The 22,619-nt window shown below is 51.9% G+C and overlaps 1 protein-coding gene and 1 pseudogene across 3 annotated transcripts; one reads left to right on the forward strand and one right to left on the reverse strand.

Annotated features, from left to right (window-relative positions):
- Positions 1-1,041: 1,041 nt before the first annotated feature.
- PFAS (phosphoribosylformylglycinamidine synthase) lies at positions 1,042-22,569 on the forward strand. 3 transcript variants are annotated; one of them, XM_005582843.4, is made up of 28 exons: positions 1,042-1,097; positions 6,590-6,790; positions 6,877-7,012; positions 7,739-7,844; positions 8,212-8,401; positions 8,515-8,620; positions 8,976-9,116; positions 9,243-9,367; positions 9,553-9,681; positions 10,522-10,653; positions 10,787-10,915; positions 15,390-15,463; positions 15,579-15,735; positions 16,034-16,095; positions 16,236-16,397; positions 16,673-16,798; positions 16,931-17,062; positions 17,355-17,585; positions 17,747-17,927; positions 18,015-18,098; positions 18,319-18,474; positions 18,691-18,810; positions 19,213-19,358; positions 19,486-19,693; positions 19,830-19,921; positions 20,009-20,123; positions 20,584-20,898; positions 20,996-22,569. In XM_005582843.4, the coding sequence occupies exons 2-28, from the start codon at positions 6,649-6,651 to the stop codon at positions 21,304-21,306; spliced, it is 4,008 nt and encodes a 1,335-aa protein (XP_005582900.2). In that variant the 5' UTR covers positions 1,042-1,097; positions 6,590-6,648; the 3' UTR covers positions 21,307-22,569. The 3 variants fall into 3 exon arrangements, with proteins under 3 accessions (XP_005582900.2, XP_015293111.2, XP_065388811.1); XM_065532739.2 differs by lacking the exon at positions 1,042-1,097 and adding an exon at positions 5,684-5,772; XM_015437625.3 differs by lacking the exon at positions 16,931-17,062.
- LOC102122364 (interferon-induced transmembrane protein 3 pseudogene) lies at positions 5,161-5,751 on the reverse strand (annotated as a pseudogene).
- Positions 22,570-22,619: the final 50 nt, after the last annotated feature.

The raw sequence follows: 22,619 nt of genomic DNA on the forward strand, positions 1-22,619 counted from the left end.
CTCTTTTTTTTTTTTTTTTTTTTTTTTTTAAGACGAAGCCTGGCTCTGTCGCCCAGGCTGGAGTGCAGTGGCGCGATCTCGGCTCACTGCAACCCCCGCCTCCCAGGTTAAAGCGATTCTCCGGCCTCAGCCTCCTGAGTAGCTAGGATTACAGGCACCTGCCACCACGCCCGGCTAATTTTTTTTTTTTTTTTTTTTTTTAGTAGAGACGGGGTTTCCCCATGTGGCCAGGCTGGTCTCAAACTCCTGACTTCAGTGATTCACCCGCCTCAGCCTCCCAAAGTGCCTGGATTACAGGCGTGAGCCACCGCCCCTGGCCCTCTCTGATTTTTTTGAAACGGGGTCTCACTCGATCGCCCGGGCTGGAGTGCAGCGGCGCCATCTCGGTTCACTACAGCTTCGACCTCCCGGGCTCAAGCGATCCTCCCACCTCAGCCCACCGAGTGGCTGGGATCACAGGCGTGCACCGCCACACCCGGCTAATTTTTGTGTTTTTCATTAGAGACAGGGTTTCGCATTGTTGCCCAGACTGGTCTCGAACCCCTGGGCTCAAGCGATCCGCCCGCCTCGGGCTCCCTAAGTGCTCGGATTACAGGCGGGAGCCACCGCGCCCAGCCTCCGTCTCCCTTCTAAGTGACATCCTGTCCGGCATCCCGCAGGCCTTCACATGGATGGGGTGGGAGAGCTCAGGAACTCAAACACAGCCCGCCTGGTGGATGACTTCTAAGCATCTTTCAGTCACTTTGATCTTGCCAAGCAGAGAAGCGCTTCCTCGTAATGCCTCCAAAGTACACCTTTCACATGCTTGCGTTATAGCCTTAAATAACTGATGTCATTACTTAACTGTCCCCGCGTGGATGGGGAACAGAATGTATTTTCACAAACGTCAATTCAAGACAGATTTGTGCGAGAAACCACGTGGGGATAAACCTCTCCCCTCCAAGAACCTAGAATTTTGAGTGCGGGCTGGGAAAAGTGGGCGGGGCGTAGTAGCCCCGGCGCAGGCAGGTCCAGTCTCTACCCGCGGCGCACGTGGATGACGTAACAAGCGCGCGCGACGATTCGAGGTGCTCTGTGGCCGCGAGTGCGTCTTCCACGTGAGTATAGTTACCGCGTACGGACCTGGAACCTCCTCCAGGTGCAGCGTTTTGTCATCTAGCTCAAGCCTGGTCTGGCCCCTTCAGTATCCCCCCAAGCCGAGCTGTGTCTACTTGGTGCCCGCGCATTTGCTTTAGTGGAGGCGTCCATTCATCCTATCTTGCGTGCGTTCCGCAGACCCCAGGCATGGCCGACCCCCATGTAAACTTAGCCCCATTGTCCCATTCATGGATTCAACTAACAGAAAGTCTGCCGGCCGCCTACTGGGATACAGCGCTCATGCACACAAACCCTGTCTCTGAGCTCTTGAAACTTAACATTTTATTAGGACTGATAGACGGAAATCAAGTGGCTTGATAAACCAAATGCCTTCAGGAAGACTGTCCTGAAAGTGGGGGAGGGGCTGAAGAGTGATGAGAATCAAGAGTTCATTCAGTCAGTCCACAAGTGTTAGAATTTTTTTTGCGTTTCAAGCCCTGGTATTGTTCTAAGCCTTGGTAATTCAATGGAAACGAAGCAGCAACATCCCATGCCCACGTAGAGATTTTTTTCTAGTGGGGAATATAGAGCGAAAAGTAAAAACATCCCATAGTGATAAGCGCTATATAGGAAATAAAAATAGGGCCATCTGATAGTAACTACTTAGTGGCTAGTGAAGCCTTTTCCACGAAGGCGAATCACCAGAAATCTAAATAACAAGAAGGAGCTAGCCATGCATATGTCAGGGTGAAAAAAATGCCTTCCAGGTCTGAGCTTGGCAAATTAGAGAAATAGAAAAGAAGCTAATGTGGTTGGTGCACTGTGGGTGAAAAAGAGAATGGTGTGAGATAGGGTTGGAGAGGTAGGCCGGAGACTGGCCACACTTGGTAAACTAGGATGCTGAGGTCGAATTTATACCATGTGTAATGGGAAGCCATAATCCACTTTATGCTGATGTGTGACAAATGAATTGTGATTATGCAGTGATCAGGAGGCTAATGCATTGGTCCAGGTGAGTGATGATGGTGTCTTACTTGAACTAGAGTGAGGTAGTAGAGATGAAGAGATGAGAGATTTGAGACATGATTGGAAATAGATTTCCTGGTGGATTGGATTTAGAGAGTCTGAGGGAAAGAAAATTCAGCATGACTTCTGTGTTTTTGTCTTGAGCAACAAATTGGATGATGGTATTGTTTACTGAGATGTCAAGACTAGGGGAACAGCAGAGTTTGTTGAGTAAAGCCAGGGTCCCGCTGAGAGGCAATGGGACCAGAAATTAGATAGGTAGTTTGGGATAGATGGGGAGGGCCTTTGAATGTTAGGCTAAAAGTATTAACTGTAATAGTTCTGTTGCCTGATGCACACTGGAGGTAAATACACCAAGACACCAGGTTGCAGCAGAGAAAGAGGTTTAATCATAGGGCTGCTGCAAGGGAGACAGGAGGAGACCTCAAATCCATCTCCCAGAGTTCTTTGGGGCTAAGGTTTTTAAGGGTTTGGAGTAGGAGTGGGCTGAAGTGTGAAAATCACACTTGATTGAAGAGTGCAGGGTGAGGTCATGAAACAGGAAGATGAAGAAACTGATTCTCATGCTCACTTGGTTCCACTGTGGGAGTCTTTTTCTTTTTTCTTTTTTTTTTTGAAAGATGAGGTCTGCCTGGTGCTCATCTCATTATTATAGGTGCTCATCACATTATTATCTCATTATTATAGGATTATAGGTGGCTCACGCCTATAATCATGCTAGCACTTTGGGAGGCCGAGGCGGGCGGATCACGAGGTCAAGAGATCGAGACCATCCTGGCCAACATGGTGAAACCCCATCTCTACTAAAAATATAAAAATTAGCGGGGCGTGGTGGTGCACGCCTGTAGTCTCAGCTACTCGGGAGGCTGAGACAGGAGAATCGCTTGAACCCGGGAGGCAGAGGTTGCAGTGAGCCGAGATGGTGTCACTGCACTCCAGCCTTGCGACAGAGCGAGACTCCATCTAAAAAAAAAAAAAAAAAAAAAAACAGAAAGATAAAGAAAGACGGGGTCTTGCTGTGTCACCCAGGATGGAATGCAGTGGCACAATCGTCGCTCACTGCAGCCTCAAACTCATGGGCTCAAGTGATCCTCTTGCCTCAGCCTCTTGAGTAGCTGGGACCACAGGTACACGCCACCATGTCCAGCTAATTTTTAACTTTTTTAATGAAGACAGGGTCTTACCATGTTGCCCAGGGCTGGTCTCAAACTCCTGGGCTCAAGCAGTCTGCTGCTTTGGCCTCCCAAAGTGCTGGGATTACAGGCGTTGGGATTATAGGCGTGAGCCACTGCTCCTGGCTTCTGTGGGAGTCTTTGAGCTGGGTGGAGTCAGCTGTTCTGCTGGAATTCAGGATCTGCTTAAGCAATTCGTTTTTTTGTTTGTTTGTTTGTCTGAGTCACAGTCTTGCTCTGTCACCCAGGCTGGAGTGCAATGGCTCAATCTTGGCTCATTGCAACCTCTGCCTCCCAGGTTCAAGCGATTCTCCTGCCTCAGCCTCCCGAGTAGCTGGGACTACAGGCGCCCGCCACCACACCTGGCTAATTTTTTGTATCTTTAATAGAGACAGGGTTTCGCCATGTCGGCCAGGTTGGTCTCGAACTCCTGACCTCAAGTGATCTGCCTGTCTTGGCCTCCTAAAGTACGAGGATTACAGATGTGAGCCACCATGCACGGCCCTGCTTAAGCAATTCTTTTTTTTTTTTTAAGTAATTTATGGGCCAGAATGGTGGCACATGCCTGTGATCCCAACACATTGGGAGTCCGAGGTGGGCAGATCACTTGAGGTCAGGAGTTGGAGACCAGCCTGGCGAACATGGGGAAACCCTGTCTCTACTAATAATACAAAAATTAGTTGGGCGTGGTGGCACATGCCTATAATCGCAGCTACTCAGGAGACTGAGTCAGGAGAATTGCTTGAACCCAGGAGGCAGAAGTTGCAGAGAGCCGAGATTGTGCCACTGCACTCCAACCTGGGTGACAGAGTGAATACATCTCAAAAAAAAAGAAAAAGAAAATAAGTAGGCCGGGCGCGGTGGCTCAAGCCTGTAATCCCAGCACTTTGGGAGGCCGAGACGGGTGGATCACGAGGTCGGGAGATCGAGACCATCCCGGCTAACACGGTGAAACCCCGTCTCTACTAAAAAATACAAAAAACTAGCCAGGCGATGTGGCGGACGCCTGTAGTCCCAGCTACTCGGGAGGCTGAGGCAGGAGAATGGCGTGAACCCGGGAGGTGGAGCTTGCAGTGAGCTGAGATCCGGCCACTGCACTCCAGCCTGGGCGACAGAGCGAGACTCCGTCTCAAAAAAAAAAAAAAAAAAAAGAAAATAAGTAAATAAATAAATTATGACATGATATCATCAACCAATAAATTATTAAACAAAAGCTTTGTGATCAGAGATCCTTTTTTGTTTGTTTGTTTTGAGATGGAGTTTCGCTCTTGTTGCCCAGGCTGGAGTGCAATGGCTCGATCTCAGCTCACTGCAACTTCTGCCTCCCAGGTTCAAGTGATTCTCCTGCCTCAGCCTCCCAAGTAGCTGTGATTACAGGCATGCACCACCATGCCCAGCTAATTTTGTATTTTTTTGAGTAGATATGAGGTTTCACCATGTTGGTCAGGCTGGTCTCAAACTCCTGATCTCAAGTTCTCACCATGTTGCCCAGGCTGGAGTGCAGTGGCTCGATCACGGCTGAATGCAGCCTCTGCCTCCTCGGGCTCAAGTGATCTTCCCACCTCAGCCTCCCCAGTTGCTGGGACTACAGGCACATGCCAGCACATCCAGCTGATTTTTGTATCTTTTTTGAGAGAGATGGGGTTTTTGCCACGTTGCCCAGGTTGCTCTCAAACGCCTGTGCTCAATCCTCCCACCTCAGCCTCCAAAGGGCTAAGATTACAGATGTGGGCCACTGTGCCCAGCCCAATCTGTCCTCTTCTTATAAGGGCAGGTTATAAGAGGTTTGGTGAGATTAGTAGCTCATTCATGGGAGTTCCGCTTTCATGACCTAATTACCTCCCAGAGGCCCCACCTCCAAATACCATAACATTGAGGATTAGGGTTTCCTTTTTTTTTTTTTAACCAGAAACATGTACACTTTATTGAATGCCATTGTAGAAAAGTGTGTGAGGATAAAGGGCTGATACAGGACTCGGCTCTGGGGGCAGGGCGAGGAATGGAAGGTGGAGCACGTGGGACACAGGTTATGGGCAGAGCTCCTGGCCTGAATGATGTCTCCTGAACTATTGATGGGCTTGCAAGATCAATACTGGGACGACAATGAGCAGAATGGTCATGAGGATGCCCAAAATCAGGGCCCAGATGTTCAGGCACTTGGCGGTGGAGGCATAGGCCTGGGCCCCAGTCAGGTCGCCAACCATCTTCCTGTCCCTAGACTTCACGGAGTAGGCGAACGCTATGAAGCCCAGGCAGCAGGGGTTCATGAAGAGGGTGTTGAACAGGGACCAGACGACATGGTCGGGCACGGAGGTTTTGCTGCGGATGTGGATCACGGTGGACGTCGGGGGAGCAGGGTTGTGGGGCGCCCCCAGCATAGCCACCTCATGCTCTTCCTTGAGCATCTCATAGTTGGGAGGCTGGCCGCTGTTGACAGGAGAGAAGAAGGTTTGGACCGTGTGGTTCATGGTGTCCTGCGAAGGCCAGCGGTGGTCAGGTTAGTGGGATCGTTCTCCAGGATTAGGGTTTCAATATATGAATTGGGAGAGGGAGATACACAAACATTACATCCATGGCTGATGCTATTTCTCTCCGGAAATTTTTCCTGACACTTAAAGTGCAGGATTGGTGTTCACAGTCCCCTGACCTTCACTACATGGGACTGGAAATGTCTGGGTACTTGGCCTTTCTCCCCCAATAAAATATAAACCCTGTGAGAGCAGACATAGTTTCTGTCTTGATTCACAGCGGTGTTCCTAAGACCTTGCCTGGGACCCAGCAAAGTGCATGTACTCTGGGAACATGTGTCAAGCATGCGCCTGTCACCTCCCTACCACATTAATAAAGACCACATTTTGCAAGATTCCTTAAAATCTCCAAGGTTACGTTTTTCAGGTTACCTTGTTTCACTAAATGTCCCTATCACTTTCCCCTACCCTATCCCTAACACCTCAACTTTCCTTGAAATCTGAAATCAGTTGAACAAATAGGCCATGGTTAATGTTTTTTTATTTATCTTATTTTTATTTATTTGTTTATTTGTTGAGAAGGAGTTTTGCTCTTGTTGCCCAGACTGGAGTGCAGTGGTGCAATCTAAGCTCACTGCAACCTCAGCCTCCCTAGTAGCTGGGATTACAGGCGCCTGCCGCCACACCCAGCTAATTTTGTATTTTTAGTAGAGACAGGGTTTCACTATGTTGCCTGGGCTGGTCTTGAACTCCTGACCTCAGGCAATCCACCCTCCTCAACCTCCCAAAGTGCTGGGATTACAGGTGTGAGCCACCCCGCCCGGCTCAGTTAATGTTATTTTTTAGGCACCTAATTCATCTCTCCAGCAAAGGACACATCTCTCCAGCAAAGGACACCTGCAGAGATGTCCCCAGTCCTTCACTTCTATGTTCGTCCCTCTGGCCATGAGGGGGCAGCCTCTGGACACACTCGAAGGAAACTGCAAGGGAAACTGCCACAGCTGCAGGCCGTCGAGACTGAACTGTGCTACAATGTGAACTGGACAGGTCGGGCCCAGGCATTGGATTCTTGGGGGACATGCCTCGGTGCTGGGGGCAGTGTCTCAAGGTGTCCTTGCCCTGTCTCCCTGCAGCTGAGGCCCTCCCCAGTGCTGAGGAGATGAAGAAGCTGATGTGGCTGTTTGGTTGCCCGTTATTGCTGGATGATGTTGCTCAGGAGTCCTGGCTCCTTTCTGGCTCCAGTGACCTGCTGCTGGAGGTCGGGCCCAGGTAAGTATCTCATCCTGCCCACCCCTTTCTCCTGCTTTCCTCCGCTTTCTCTTGTGATCCTTGGGAGATTTGTTTTTCCTTTGCTCTTTGCTACTTCCTGCCTAGGAAACCATGCATGTGCTTTCCCCATTTGGGTAGATCCCTCCAAAGACCACCCTGCTCCAAAACATGTTCTCAAAGCAAAATAAATTGGATTCCAAGTTAAAATCAAACAGTTTTGGCCAGGTGCGGTGGCTCACGCCTGCAATCCCAGTGCTTTGGGAGGCCGAGGCAGGCGGATCACGAGATCAGGAGATCGAGACCGTCCTGGCTAACGCAGTGAAGCCCCGTCTCTACTAAAAATACGAAAAATTAGCCGGGCCTGGTGGCATGCACCTGCAGTCGCAGCTACTCAGGAGGCTGAGGCAGGAGAATTGCTTGAACCCGGGAAGCAGAGGTTGCAGTGAGCCAAGATATGCGCCACTGCACTCCAGCCTGGGCGACAGAGCGAAACTCTGTCTCACAAAAAAAAAAAAAAAAAAAAAAAAGTTTTGATGCTAGAGGATAGTTATGGTTTGGTTTGAGTGAACTTTGAAAGCAGGTTTCTTGTTGCCCAGTCTGAGGCTGAAAGCCAATGGTGAGGGGAAAGCGGTGGGAGGTTGTCCAGACAGCAGTGGGCAGGATCCACCCTCTCATCTGAGGCCTGCCAGGGGTTCTCCAGTCCTAACCATCAGGCCCATTGCTCAGGCTGAACTTCTCCACTCCAACATCTACCAACATCGTGTCAGTGTGCCACGCCGCTGGGCTGGGGCCTGTGGATCGTGTGGAGACCACCCGGCGCTACCGGCTCTCGGTGAGGTGGTGGGGAATCAGGAGGAGGAGATGGGCCAGAGATAGAAGATTAGATCCTAAACTCTAGAGAGAAGCAGGGACAGGTGCTCCTGGCTTTAGGCCTGCTCTATATGGTTGTACAGGTTGTTCACTGCCTCAGGGTACCTGGTTAAGGCGTAAATGAGGCAGAAATCCAGCCTATGCTTCCCTTAATCTGTGCATCCTGGCGTGGATTCATACCGGGAAAGGGCGTCTTTATAATCTGAGAAAAAGTGCCATATGGGGTGGCAGTGGGCTGGCCTTGCATGACTAAGAGGGTAGGAAGGTGGACCATTTCTCTCCATTCTTAAACTCTTCACCCCTTGCCCTCTGTGTGTCTGCACCCCTAGTTTGCCCACCCTCCGTCAGCTGAGGTGGAAGCCATCGCTCTGGCTACCCTGCACGACCGGATGACAGAGCAGCACTTCCCCCATCCCATCCAGAGTTTCTCCCCTGAGAGCATCCTGGAACCCCTCAATGGCCCTATCAATATACTGGGCGAGGGCCGGCTTGCGCTGGAGAAGGCCAACCAGGAGCTTGGTGAGTAGCTGGGGAGGGAGGTGTAGGGCCCGGGACAGGCCAGTAGGGGTGCTGAGATCTGGAATGTGGCTGCCTGAGTTCCATAGTCACCTCTTCCTGGATTTGTCTCCTAGGTCTGGCTTTAGACTCTTGGGACCTAGACTTCTACACCAAGCGCTTCCAGGAGCTACAGCGAAACCCGAGCACTGTGGAGGCCTTTGACTTGGCGCAGTCCAATAGGTGGGGAGGAATGGGATTGTGCTGATACCTGAGCCCGTGGATATTGGGAGAGACCACAGGGACTCGCCTTCGTGGCTCTCCCTTGGCTTAGGGGCCTCCCTGAGTCTCTGAGGGCCTGGGCTCCCCTCATCCATCAAGGAGTCTATATTCAAATTTTGGTTTTATCTTCACTTTGGCTCTGGATAATCCAAAATGACAGAATACTTGAAGATTATGACTTTTTGGAATATATTTTGATCTATTATCTAAGTATGAATTTGGCTGTAACTCTGCTGTTAAATGCTGGTGAGAAGACAGGGTATTAAGAAATGACCCCGTTTCCACCTGCCTTCCCCTCCCTGCATCGCCCCCTCAGCGAGCACAGCCGACACTGGTTCTTCAAGGGCCAGCTCCACGTGGATGGGCAGAAGCTGGAGCACTCACTGTTTGAGTCTATCATGAGCACCCAGGAATCCTCAAACCCCAACAACGTCCTCAAATTCTGTGATAACAGCAGGTGGGTTGTACCCTAGACTGGGGTGGCATCAGGACCCGGGGAGAGGAGGCCCCAGGCCCTGATTGGGTTAGTGGGTTAGTGTAGCTCCCAGAAAGGAAGCAGGGTCCAGGACGAATATGTCCACAGTGCAATCCAGGGAAAGGAAGTCCGATTCCTACGGCCTGAGGACCCCACACGGCCAAGCCGTTTCCGGCAACAGCAAGGTCTGAGACATGTTGTCTTCACAGCAGAGACTCACAACTTTCCCACAGGTGAGCTGGGCTCCCTGGAGAAGTAGGTGAGATCACAGAATAGGGCAGGGCAAAGGTCCCAGGTGCCTGGGCTGGGCTTGGGGAAAATTATCAGGGAAGCTGGTTATCCTTAATTTCAGTGGGGGTGGTCAGAGATGGGATTTGTCTCTGAGGCACCCAGACCTCTCCCCACTCTCTCTTTGCAGGAGTATCCCCCTTTAGTGGTGCGACCACTGGCACAGGGGGCCGGATTCGAGATGTCCAGTGCACAGGCCGTGGGGCCCATGTGGTGGCTGGCACTGCCGGCTATTGCTTTGGAAATCTGCATATTCCAGGTTCCATCTCCTTCCTCTCCTTCCACCTTCCCTTCCAGATTCCTTGTCCTGGCAGGCACCAAACTTTTATCTCTTAGGTCATAGGGTCATCCTGGGTGCCTTTTCTTGGGAGGGAGGGCTCTAAGATAGCTGGCCTTTCACTACCTATGGTCATTAAGTGTAGACCTGCGGAGATGAGGTGGCCAGACTGACTTTGCAGGTCCACGATTTTCTTTAGAAACTAGCCTTCATTCAGCCAGAAAGCATGAAACTGGATTGGTCTTATGATCACCACCTGCCCCTCAAATCTGGTTTCTTAGAAAGCCTGAGAAACTCGGCTGGGCGTGGTGGCTCATGTCTGTAATCCCAGCACTTTGGGAGGCTGAGGTGGGCAGATCACAAGGTCAGGAGATTGAAACCATCCTGGCTAACACAGTGAAATCCCATCTCTACTAAAAATACAAAAAAATTAGCTGGGTGTGGTGATGGGTGCCTGTAGTCCCAGCTACTCGGGAGGCGGAGGCGAGAGAATGGCGTGAACCCAGGAGGCGGAGCTTGCAGTGAGCCAAGTTTGCACCACTGCACTCTAGCCTGGGCGACAGACTGAGACTCGATCTCAAAAAAAAGAAAGCCTGTGAAACTGATCGTGAGAGTCAGAGGGAAGGCTGGTGTGGGTGGTGGAGAGACCAGTGCCTCACTGCAGGCTCTACGGCTTCCTAAAACAGGACTTCCTGAAGTGGAACATGGCAGCCATGCAGTTGGTCCTTGGTGGTCTTGACCCTTCTTGAAGGATGCAGGCTGCTCCGGCCTCTGTCTTCACAGTTCATTCAGTTCATCCAGTTCTCTTTCCTTCCCTTCCAGGTTACAATCTGCCCTGGGAGGATCCAAGCTTCCAGTATCCTGGGAACTTTGCCCGGCCCCTGGAGGTTGCCATTGAAGCCAGTAATGGAGCTTCTGACTATGGCAACAAGTTTGGGGAACCAGTGCTGGCTGGTGAGACTGGGGGTGTGGAGGGATGACAAACACCCAGAGGGACTTGTGGGTGGGGTGTGCTACCCAGGGGCTGTGCTCTTGGGCGAGCACTGAGGGAACTGAGTGACACGTCCCTCTGATGTTCACCCTCCAGGCTTCGCCCGCTCTTTGGGCCTCCAGCTCCCAGACGGCCAGCGGCGTGAGTGGATCAAGCCCATCATGTTTAGTGGGGGCATTGGGTCCATGGAAGCTGACCACATAAGCAAGGAGGCCCCAGAGCCAGGTAAGAGCCTGCCACCTTTCTCTAGATCCAGCCAGATTTCTCCCCGGCACAGGATGGCTGCAGGGAGGGAACTCAGGGACCACTTCAGTGGTTAGTTTTTAATGTGTTGGCTTATGTTATACATCACATAATGATGGACAACTCATTCTGAGAAATGTGGTTATTAGGTAATTTCATTATTGTGCCCACTGTGCCCACTTCATGGAGCGTACATACACAAACCTAGATGGTATAGCCTACTACACAGTCACTCCACACGGCCTCTTACTGGCAACATTATCCAGGAATTTTGTACACTTAGGAGCCATGATGAACAAAACAGCATGAGAATAAATTAAGCATAAGAGAAAATAATGCAATCAAGACATGGTGGGCTGGGCAGGGTGGCTCGCACCTGTAATCCCAGCACTTTGGGAGACGGAGGCAGGTGGATCACCTGAGGTCAGGAGTTCAAGACCAGCATGGCCAACATGGTGAAACACCGTTGCTACTGAAAATACAAAAATTAGCCAGGCGTCATGGTGTGCGCCTGTAGTCCCAGCTCCTCAGGAGGCTGAGGCACAAGAACCACTTGAAGCCGGGAGGTGGAGGTTGCAGTGAGTGGAGATCACACCACTGCACTCTAGCCTGGACGACAGAGCAAGACCTTGTCAAAAAAAAAAAAAAAAAAAGACATGGTAAATATGAGATATATGAAGCTGCTGTCAATGTAACATGGCATACTGTTTTTAAGTTAACTTTTTTTCTCTTTTTTGTTAATTATTATTATTTTTAATCTACATTTTCTTTCTCAAGCAGGATTTTTTTTCTCTTTTTGGAGACAGGGTCTTGCTTTGTCATCCAGGCTGAAGAACAGTGGTTCTATCCTAGCTCACTGTGGCCTTGAGCTCCTGGGCTCAAGCAGTTCTCCTGCCTCAGCTTCCCAAAGCACTGGGATTACAGGTGTGAGCCATGGTGCCCAGCCAAAATAAGTGTTTTATATAAGTAGAATGAGTACATTCTAAAATAACAGTAGAAAGTATAGTTGGCTGGGCACAGTGGCTCATGCCTGTAATCCCAGCACTTTGGGAGGCCAAGGCAGGGGGATTACTTGAGGCCGGAAGTTTGAGACCAGTCTGGGGAATATAGTCAGACCCCTGTCTCTAAAAAAATTAAGAAATAAAAATCACTTGGATATGGTGGTGTACACCTGTAGTCCCAGCTACTCAGGAGGCTGACATGGGAAGATCGCTTGAGCCAAGGAGCTCTAGGCTGTAGTGAGCTATGATCATATCACTACACTCAAGCATGAGTGACAAAGTGAGACCCTGTCTCCAAAAAAGAATAAAAAAATAAATGTAGGCTGGGTGCAATGGCTCACGCCTGTAATCCCAGCACTTTGGGAGGCCATGATGGGCAGATCACCTGAGGTCAGGAGTTCAAGACCAGCCTGGCCAACATGGTGAAACCCCCTGTCCACCAAAAATTCAAATATTAGCTGGGCGTGGTGGCACGCACCTGTAATCCCAGCTACTCGGGAGGCTGAGGCAGGAGAATCACTTGAACCTGGGAGGCGGAAGTTGCAGTGAACCAAGATTGTACCACTGCACTCCAATCTGGATGACAGAGTGAGACTATGTCTCAAAAAAATAAAAACAAAAATTTTAAAAAGCATAGTAAATACATGAACCAGCAATAGTCATTTATTGTCATTATGAAACATTATGTAGTATACGTACAATAATGGTCTGCAGTATACTTTTGTGTGACTGGCAGTGCAGTAGGTTTATTTACAATAGCATCACCACCAGTGTACCACGATGTCACTAGGCAATAGGAATTTTTCAGCACCATTATAATCTTAAGGGATCACTGTTGTATATGTGGTCTGTTGTGAAGCAAAATGTCATCAGCTCATGACCATAATGGAATCATACAATATGTGGCCTTTCGCGTCTGCCTTCTTTCACTTAGCTTGATGTTTTCAGGGGTTATCCTTTGCATCAGTACTTTCTTTCTTTTTATGGCTGAATAATATCCCATTATATAGCTAGGTCACATTTTGTGTACCCATTCCTTAGTTGTTGGGCTTAGGGGTTGTTTCAACTTTTTAGTTATTATGCATAATGCTGCTGTGAACATTTATGTACACTTTTTTTTTTGTTTTTTTTTTCGAGATGGAGTCTTACTTTGTCACCCAGGCTGGAGTGCACTGGCGCGATCTTGGCTCACTGCAAGCTCCACCTCCTGAGTTCACGCCATTCTCCTGCCTCAGCCTCCTGAGTTCACACCATTCTCCTGCCTCAGCCTCCCAAGTAGCTAGGACTACAGGTGCCTACCACCACACCCAGCTAATTTTTTTGTATTTTTTTAGTAGAGATGACGTTTCACCGTGTTAGCCAGGATGGTCTCGATCGCCCGACCTCATGATCTGCCCGCCTTGGCCTCCCAAAGTGCTGGGATTACAGGTGTGAGCCACCGCGCCCAGCCTATGTACAAGTTTTTGTATGAACATATGTTATCATTTCTCCCAGGTATATAACTAGGGGTGGAATTGCTGGGTCATGTGGTAACTATGTTCAGCTTTTCAAAAACTTGCCAAACTGTTTTCCAAAGCAGCTGTACCATTTTATATTCCCTCTAGCAGTGTGTGAGGGTTCCAGTTTCTCCATGTCCTTGACAACACTTGTTATTACCTGTCCTTTCGATTGTAAGACATCACAGTGGGTATGAAGTAGTATTTCATTGTGGTTTTGGTTTGTTTTTCTCTAATGACTAATGATGTTGAGTGTGTTTTCTTTTCTTTTTTTTTTCTTTTTTTTTTTCCCGTAGAGACAGGGTCTTGTTCTGTTGCTCAGGCTGGAGTGCACTGGTGCGATCTCAGCTCACTGCAACCTTCGCCTCCAGGGTCAAGCAATTCCCCTGCCTTAGCCTCCTGAATAGCCGGGATTACAGGCACGTGCCACCACGCCCAGCTAATTTCTTTTGTATTTTAGTAGAGATGGGGTTTCACCATGTTGCCCAGGCTGGTCTCGAACTCCTGAGCTCAGGTAATCTGCCCACCTCAGCCTCCCGAAGTGCTAGGATTACAGGCGTGAGCCACTGCGCCTGGCTGAGCATGTTTTTGTGTGTTTTAGTTAGCTATTTGTATGTCTTCCTTAAAGAAACATCTATTCAGATCCTTTCCTATTTCTTTTTTTGTTTTTTGAGATGGAATCTCGCTCTGTCACCTAGGCTGGAGTACAGTGGTGCGATCTCAGCTCACTGCAACCTCCATCTTCAGGGCTCAGGTGATCCTCCCACTTTAGCCTCCTGAGTAACTGAGACTACGAGCTCCTGCCACCATGCCTGGCTAATTTTTGCATTTTTTGTAAAGATAGGATTTTACCGTGTTAGCTAGGCTGGTCTCAAATTCCTGAGCTCAAGCGATCCGCCCGTCTCAGTCTCCCAAAGTGCTGGGAGCGTGGGTGAGTTCTCCCACAGCTTCTACCCTGGAGTCCCCGGGCTTCAGGACCCTTCCGCATCCAGAGGTTGCAGTGAGCCAAGATTGCATCACTTCACTCCAACCTGGGCAACAGAGCAAGACTCCATCTCAAAAAAAAAAAAAGTTTTTAATGTATAAGCCTTACTTCTATTTTTAAATTTACTCCTAATTATTTTTATTCTTTTTGATGCTACTGTAAATAGATATACATATTTTTGCCTTTTTCATTTTTCGCTTAGCAGTATATTTTAGAAATAATTTCATACTGATGAAGTCATATTACTTCATTACATTCCTATATTCTTTTTTTTTGGTGGCTTAGTCTTTCATTGTATAGACATACCATAGTTTACTTAATCAGGTCTCTGTTGTCAAACTTTAGATTATTTCGTGTCCTTGCTAGTACAAACACTACTATGGTGTTTAATCTTGTAAGTAGGTGATTTTATACCTGTGCAAAAGCCAGCAGGATAACTTCCTCAAAGTGTATTTACCCAGAGACTGCGTGCATTTGTCATTTTGGTTGTTAATGCCAAATCGTCCTCTGTAGTTCATACCAGTTTACTCTCCTGTCAACCCAGTCAAGTGGTAAGGCTTCTGGGTTAGGCAGGGTGGCTCACGCCTGTAATCCCAGCACTTCGGGAGACCGAGGTGGGCGGATCACCTGAGGTCAGGAGTTTGAGACCAGCCTGGCCAACATGGTGAAACCCCGTCTCTACTAAAAAAATACAAAAATTAGCTGGGCATGACAGCAGGCGCCTGTAATCTTAGCTACTTAGGAGGCTGAGACAGGAGAATCGCTTGAACCCAGGAGGCGGGGGTTGCAGTGAGCCGAGATCACGCCACTGTGCTTCAGCCTGGGCAACAGAGCAAGACTCCATCTCAAAAAAAAAAAAAGTGTCAGGATTCTCCTCCCCTAACATCAGCTTCCTCTGTCCTCACGCTGCCTTGCTTTCGAGGCTTCTTCTCATGGCTTTCCCGGTGTTCTGATTCTGCCTTCCCTTCTTACAGGCATGGAAGTTGTAAAGGTTGGAGGTCCCGTCTACAGGATTGGAGTTGGAGGTGGAGCTGCTTCGTCTGTGCAGGTGAGTGGGAATTGCTAAAGGTGCAGAATCCTTGATATAACTGGGCCCCAGGCATAGCAGCGCGTACAGGAGCTTCCAGCCTCGCTGAACTAAGCGATGCCATATATGCCCCCAGGTGCAGGGAGATAACACTAGTGACCTGGACTTCGGGGCTGTGCAGCGAGGAGACCCGGAGATGGAACAGAAGATGAACCGTGTGATCAGGGCTTGTGTGGAGGCCCCCAAAGGAAACCCCATCTGTAGCCTTCACGATCAGGGCGCTGGTGGCAATGGTGAGGAAAGGAATTAGAACAAGAGACTGGGCCTGCCTGGTATCCTGCCAGGTTTGGTTTAGGGAGAGGTATCAGGAATCTCCAACCAACTACCCAGCTCTGGGTCCCATTCTCCACGCTCTGTACATTCTAGACAGGTTCAGGGTTGGAAGGGTGGAAGCCACTGCTGTGGGATGAGGGTGAGGCAGCAGTTGACACAGGAACACACAGAATTAGGGGCTCCTTTGGAGGCCAGGGACTGCCCTTTGTTGCCTGACCACCACTAGGTCACTACTTCTCCTTGCAACCCTCTCACCAGGCAACGTCCTAAAGGAGCTGAGTGACCCAGCTGGAGCCATCATTTACACCAGCCGCTTCCAGGTGGGTCTCATCCCCTGAAGTCTGGCATTTCCCCACCCCTGCCAGCCCCAGCCCACGCCCACCCATCTCTCTCTTGCAACAACATGAGACATGGCAGTGCCCACTGGCCCTTCTCTTTCCTCCCCGCCATGGCTGTGCAGCTCGGGGACCCGACCCTGAATGCCCTGGAAATCTGGGGGGCCGAGTACCAGGAATCAAATGCACTTCTCCTGAGGTCCCCCGACCGGAACTTCCTGACTCGTGTCAGTGCCCGTGAACGTTGCTCGGCGTGCTTCGTGGGCACCATCACTGGAGACCGGAGAGTGAGTTGGCCCAGGGAGTTGGGAGCAGACGCTGGGGCAGACATGAGCCACCTGGGTATGGGCTAGAGGGAGAGCTGTCAAGGGAGAGGGACGAGAGGAAGATGGGAGGTGGTGGCAAACAAGCTTTGGGGAATATAGGAGCCAAGGAAGGGCAGGGACTCAATACGGACACCAAACAAGGAGTGGAAAGCACATTTGTGCCCTGATTTCTAGGCATATTCCCTGCTGGTGGTCACAGTTTCATCCCCCCTGGGTGGGGTCCCTGGGGTCTATAGATAGTGCTGGTGGACGATCGGGAGTGTCCTGTCAGAAGAAATGGCCAGGGGGATGCCCCCCCGACACCCCCGCCAACCCCTGTGGACCTGGAGCTCGAATGGGTGCTGGGCAAGATGCCTCGGAAGGTATGTGGGGTTGGGGGGATGGGTTTCTCCTGTAGTCCGCTCCACACCACCCTTTACCCTACGTGCACTTTGTCACCTGTGTGCCCGGCCTGCCCCAGGTGCTCACACTCCCTGTCGCTGTCTGTGTTGCAGGAGTTCTTCCTCCAGAGGAAGCCCCCTGTGCTGCAGCCTCTGGCCTTGCCCCCAGGGCTGAGCGTGCGCCAGGCTCTGGAGAGGGTTCTGAGGCTGCCCGCTGTGGCCAGCAAGCGCTATCTCACCAATAAGGTCCTCCCTGCACCCCTCCTCTGCCCCCTGCCTGCTTCCTCCGTGCACCCTCCTCTGCCCTCCCACCCTTAGAGACTGCTGTGGGAGTTTTTGCCTGGCCCTGGGGGGAAGCAACGGGCAGGGCAGCCACCCTGACGGCCTGGTCTCCCTGCTACCCACCTTCTGAGTAGAGCTGTTGTCTGCACTGGGGGAAAGCCAGGCCTCCCACCACCCTGGGTCCCTTGGGGGCAGGTGCAGGAGCACAGGCTGTCCCTGTCCTTTGCTCTCTTGCTAACCCCACCTGGTTCCACAGGTGGACCGCTCCGTGGGCGGCCTGGTGGCCCAGCAGCAGTGTGTGGGGCCCCTGCAGACTCCTCTGGCAGATGTAGCAGTTGTGGCACTGAGCCATGAGGAGCTCGTAGGGGCTGCCACAGCCTTGGGAGAGCAGCCAGTCAAGAGCCTGCTGGACCCCAAGGTCGCCGCCCGGCTGGCCGTGGCTGAAGCCCTCACCAACTTGGTGTTTGCTCTGGTCACGGACCTCCGGGTGAGTTCTCCCGTAGCTTCTACCCTGGAGCCCCCAGGCTTCAGGACCCTCCGGCATCCATCTGTAGCCCTTCATTTCATGTTGCAGCCTCCTAGTCCCCCTGCACCCCTGTCTTCTCCACATCTCTCTTCCCCTCTAATGCCATGCCTCTACCACCCCAGGATGTGAAGTGTAGCGGGAACTGGATGTGGGCAGCCAAGCTCCCAGGGGAGGGCGCAGCTTTGGCGGACGCCTGTGAGGCTATGGTGGCAGTGATGGCAGCCCTGGGTGTGGCAGTGGACGGTGGCAAGGACTCCCTCAGCATGGCTGCTCGGGTTGGCACTGAGACTGTGCGGGCTCCTGGTGAGGTGTGGGGGCCCCAGGGAGGGGAGGAGGAACTACGGGGCTGGGCTGGCAACTCATTCCTTTGGACTCCTCCTTGCTCTACAGGGTCACTGGTCATCTCAGCCTATGCCGTCTGCCCAGACATCACAGCCACCGTGACCCCAGACCTCAAGCATCCTGAAGGGAGAGGTATGGTCGTGGCCCCATCCCACCGCCTTGTGTGTTCTTTGCTGGGCCCCCATCTCAACACTGGGCTGTGGTGGTTTCTGGGACTGATTGTCTGGGCATCTCACCACATGCTGGGAACAGCAGTGTTGTGAGCACCTCAGGGACGGGTCCTCCACCTCAGGGACGGGTCCTCCACCTCAGGGACGGATCCTCCTCTCCTCACCCCTCCCTGTCTCCCCAGGCCATCTGCTTTATGTGCCTTTGAGCCCTGGGCAGCACCGGCTGGGGGGCACGGCTCTGGCCCAGTGCTTCTCCCAGCTCGGGGAGCACCCTCCAGACCTGGACGTTCCTGAGAACTTGGTGCGTGCCTTCAGCATCACCCAGGGGCTGCTGAAAGGTAAGTGAAGCCCACTGGGGAGATGGCGCATGGGGTGCCAGGCGTGCAGCAGGCCTTCACCAGCTGGGCAGTGGGGCAAGAGGGACTCCAATGGACAGTGTACCCCAGATCCCCCGACATTCTCACACACACTCTTGATGGACTGACTCTGGAAGGTGGAGGGGGGCTGTCAGGTTTGGGCCCCGAGGTTGCTGAGCTTTCTTCTTCTTCCTCCAGACCGCCTCCTCTGCTCAGGCCACGATGTCAGCGATGGAGGCCTCGTCACATGCCTGCTGGAGATGGCCTTTGCTGGAAATTGTGGGCTACAGGTGGATGTGCCTGTCGCTGGGGTTGATGGTAAGGAACCTGGGGTCTAGTCTCAGGCCTGGGCTGCCTTCTCCACCCTGCAGACCCCATCTCCAATATATTAAAGAGTGGAGTGCCCTCCAATCCCCTTTCCCTGAGTCTTCCCCGACTAGCTTTTCTGTGCTGTGTCTCTGACAGCTGAACTGGATGGAACTGGCTGGCACCCGCCATGTTCCTGACTGCATCTCTCTGAGACTTCCCATCCCTGAGATGTCCATGATGAAACATCCTCAGTCCCGCCCTCTCAGCCCTCATCCTCTCTGATCCCCACCCTAACTCCCTGGCTGTGTCCCCTCTGACCCCCGCCCCGGCCCTTCCTGCATTCCCCTGATCCCCGCCCCAACTTCCTCAGCCCTTCCTGCATCCCCCTAACTCCCCCTGTGGCTCTCCCAGTCCTGTCTGTGCTGTTCGCTGAGGAGCCAGGCCTGGTGCTGGAGGTGCAGGAGCCAGACCTGGCCCAGGTGCTGAAGCGTTACTGGGATGCTGGCCTCCACTGCCTGGAGCTGGGCCACACAGGCGAGGCCGGGCCCCACGCCACGGTGAGGAAGTGAGGGAGAGAGCAGTTTGCAGTGGGCAGTCAGAGTGGGGCGGCCATGGTCCATCCCTCTCCCACTGTAGAGGGGCCATCCTTTCTCCTAGCCCAGGGAGATTTGTTCCTCTTCCTAGGTCCGGGTGTCAGTGAACAGGGCTGTGGTTCTGGAGGAGCCTGTTGGGGAGCTGCGAGCCCTCTGGGAGGAGACAAGTTTCCAGCTGGACCGGCTGCAGGCAGAGCCTCGCTGTGTGGCAGAGGAGGAACGGGGCCTGAGGGAGCGGATGGGGCCCAGCTATTGCCTGCCCCCCACCTTTCCCAAAGCCTCCGTGCCCCGTGAGCCTGGTGAGGGAGTGTGTGCAGAGGCTTTGCGTCCTGGGGGCACTGAGCCCGGATGCCTGGGCCTGCCCTGGAAAAGGTGTCTGGGGAGTTGGGGTGGGGAAGTAACTTTCTGGCCCAAAGACAATTATTCTTCCCCAAGGTGGTCCCAGCCCCCGAGTCGCCATCTTGCGAGAGGAGGGCAGTAATGGAGACCGGGAGATGGCTGATGCCTTCCACTTGGCTGGGTTTGAGGTGAGCAGGGTAGGGGGCAGCTGGGGGTGGTTATCCAGCCTCAGCTGCATGTCCTCCCACCCACACTCCCCCTCCCCATCTTCGCAGGTATGGGACGTGACCATGCAGGACCTCTGCTCTGGGGCAATTGGGCTGGACACTTTCCGCGGCGTGGCCTTCGTGGGCGGCTTCAGCTATGCAGATGTCCTGGGCTCTGCCAAAGGTCAGTGTGCAGCCTTCTGCCCACTCCCTTCCCCTGCATTCCTGAAGAGGTACCTTTAGCCCCGTCTTCCTGGGCTGGGGATTGGCCTCTCACTCCACCAAGCTAGGTGAGAGTGGGCACGTTCGTTCCGGGCCACATGCCAACAGAATGCTGGTAGTAAATTTTTAATTTTTTCATTAAAAAGCTACTTGGGAGGCTGAGGCAGGAGAATCGCTTTAACCCAGGAGGCAGAGGTTGTAGTGAACCGAGATCATGCCACTGCACTCCAGCCTGGGAAACAGAGCGAGATTCCATCTCAAAAAAAAAAAAAAAAAAAAGGAAGAAGAAGAAGGAAAGGAAGGAGGGAGGGAGGGAAAAGGAAGAAAGAAAGGAAACAGAAGAGCAGCTATGCCCCTTCATTCCCAGTTCCCTTTTCTGAGGTCCTCCACGTCTCAGCCTGACTTCCCTATTCCCTGGCTAGGGTGGGCAGCTGCCGTGACCTTTCATCCCCTGGCCGGGGGTGAGCTGAGGCGCTTCCGGAAGCGACCAGACACCTTCAGCCTGGGCGTGTGTAATGGCTGTCAGCTGCTGGCTCTGCTGGGCTGGGTAGGAGGCGACCCCAATGAGGAAGCCGTGGAGATGGGCCCTGACTCCCAGCCAGGCCTTCTGCTACGCCACAACCTGTCTGGGCGCTATGAGTCTCGCTGGGCCAGCGTGCGTGTGGGGCCTGGGCCAGCCCTGATGCTTCGAGGGATGGAGGGCGCCGTGCTGCCTGTGTGGAGTGCGCACGGGGAAGGTCAGGCCTGAGGAAGGCTGGGGCAGGGCCAGAGGGTTGGGGGCGAGGGTGGACGTGAAGGACCTTGACTCTCACTTCCCTCCTCCTTCCGTCCCAGGTTACGTGGCATTTTCTTCTCCGGAACTCCAAGCTCAGATTGAGGCCAGGGGCTTGGCTCCGCTGCACTGGGCAGATGATGACGGGAACCCCACAGAGCAGTACCCTCTGAATCCCAATGGGTCCCCAGGGGGCGTGGCTGGCATCTGCTCCCATGATGGCCGCCACCTGGCTCTCATGCCTCACCCTGAGCGGGCCGTGAGGCCTTGGCAGTGGGCGTGGCGACCCCCTCCATTTGATACTCTGACCACCTCCCCCTGGCTCCAGCTCTTTATCAATGCCCGAAACTGGACCCTGGAAGGGAGCTGTTGACTGGCCACAGGGGCTCACCTAGGTCCCATGGTTTTTCCCGTGAGTGTGTGCTGCCCTCTCCCCCATGACTTTCAGGAGCACCCCATGTTATTTCCAAAAGTATCTTGGACAGACAAGGACCAAAATACAAAGTCTCAGTGGACTCAATGATCTGCCTGCTGATGTTCCTCCGCGGCTGTGTCTATTTTCGGTTCTGTTCTAACATGGCATTCCCTTTCTCAGCCCAGGAAACAGCATGTGGTTCAGAGAAAAGAGTGACAAGGAAAAGTTAGGACTCCTGAGGTCAGAGCAGGAGCTTCTGTTGCCCACTTCACAACACCCAGTGATCACCGGCATGCATTTGCCTCCTCGGCTCTGAGGGATGTTTTGCGCTCCCTTTTCTCATTATTGGGGTTTAGGAGGTACAGACAAATTCAGCAGTAGTGTGCAGATCAGCCCCTCACCACCTCATCGTTCTCATCTGGAACTGAAACTTTCTGGATTTCTCTTGTGCTACACTGTACTGAATGGAAGGAATTGTTGCTTGTGGAAGTTTCTCAGCGTTTCTGGCTGTCTCAGGGTTGGCCTCAGAACCCAGCATTCCTGATATTTGCTTCTAAATTAGCAGCTCTTTTTATTTTATTTTATTTTTTGAGACAGTCTCACTCTGTCACCCAGGCTGGAGTACAGTGGTGTGATCTCGGCTCACTGCAACCTCTGCCTCCCGGGTTCAAGCGATTTTCCTGCCTCAGCCTCCCGAGTAGCTGGGAGTACAGATGCCCACCACCACACCCAGCTAATTTTTATATTTTTAGTAGAGACAGGGTTTCACAATGTATCCCAGGCTGGTCTCAAACTCCTAACCTCAAGTGATCCACCTGCCTTGGCCTCCCAAAGTGCTGGGATTACAGGTGGGAACCTGCAATCCAGTACGTGGCCCAGCAGCTCTCTTTCTGATAGATGTGGTTGATGCTCTCATCCCTAGATCCTAACCCTTTAGTATGCTGGAATTCTACTCTTCACTTATTCCATTAACTATTGTTGATTAGTTATTATTTCAAAGCAATGTCACTGGCCTCAGTTTATGTGTAATAGAATTAAAAACAATAGCTGTGTATAACACCTCAAGCCATGCATGTGTGAGGCATTTTGTATGCTGGAATTCTACTCTTCACTTATTCTGTTAACTATTGTTGATTAGTTATTATTTCAAAGCACTGTCACTGGCCTCAGGGAGTTTATGTGTAATAGAATTAAAAACAATTGCTGTGTATAACACCTCAATCCACGCATGTGTGACGCATTTTGTATGTATCTGAATTAATTCTTACTAA

Source organism: Macaca fascicularis, chromosome 16 (genome assembly GCF_037993035.2).
Source record: "Macaca fascicularis isolate 582-1 chromosome 16, T2T-MFA8v1.1".
NCBI lineage: Eukaryota > Metazoa > Chordata > Mammalia > Primates > Cercopithecidae > Macaca > Macaca fascicularis.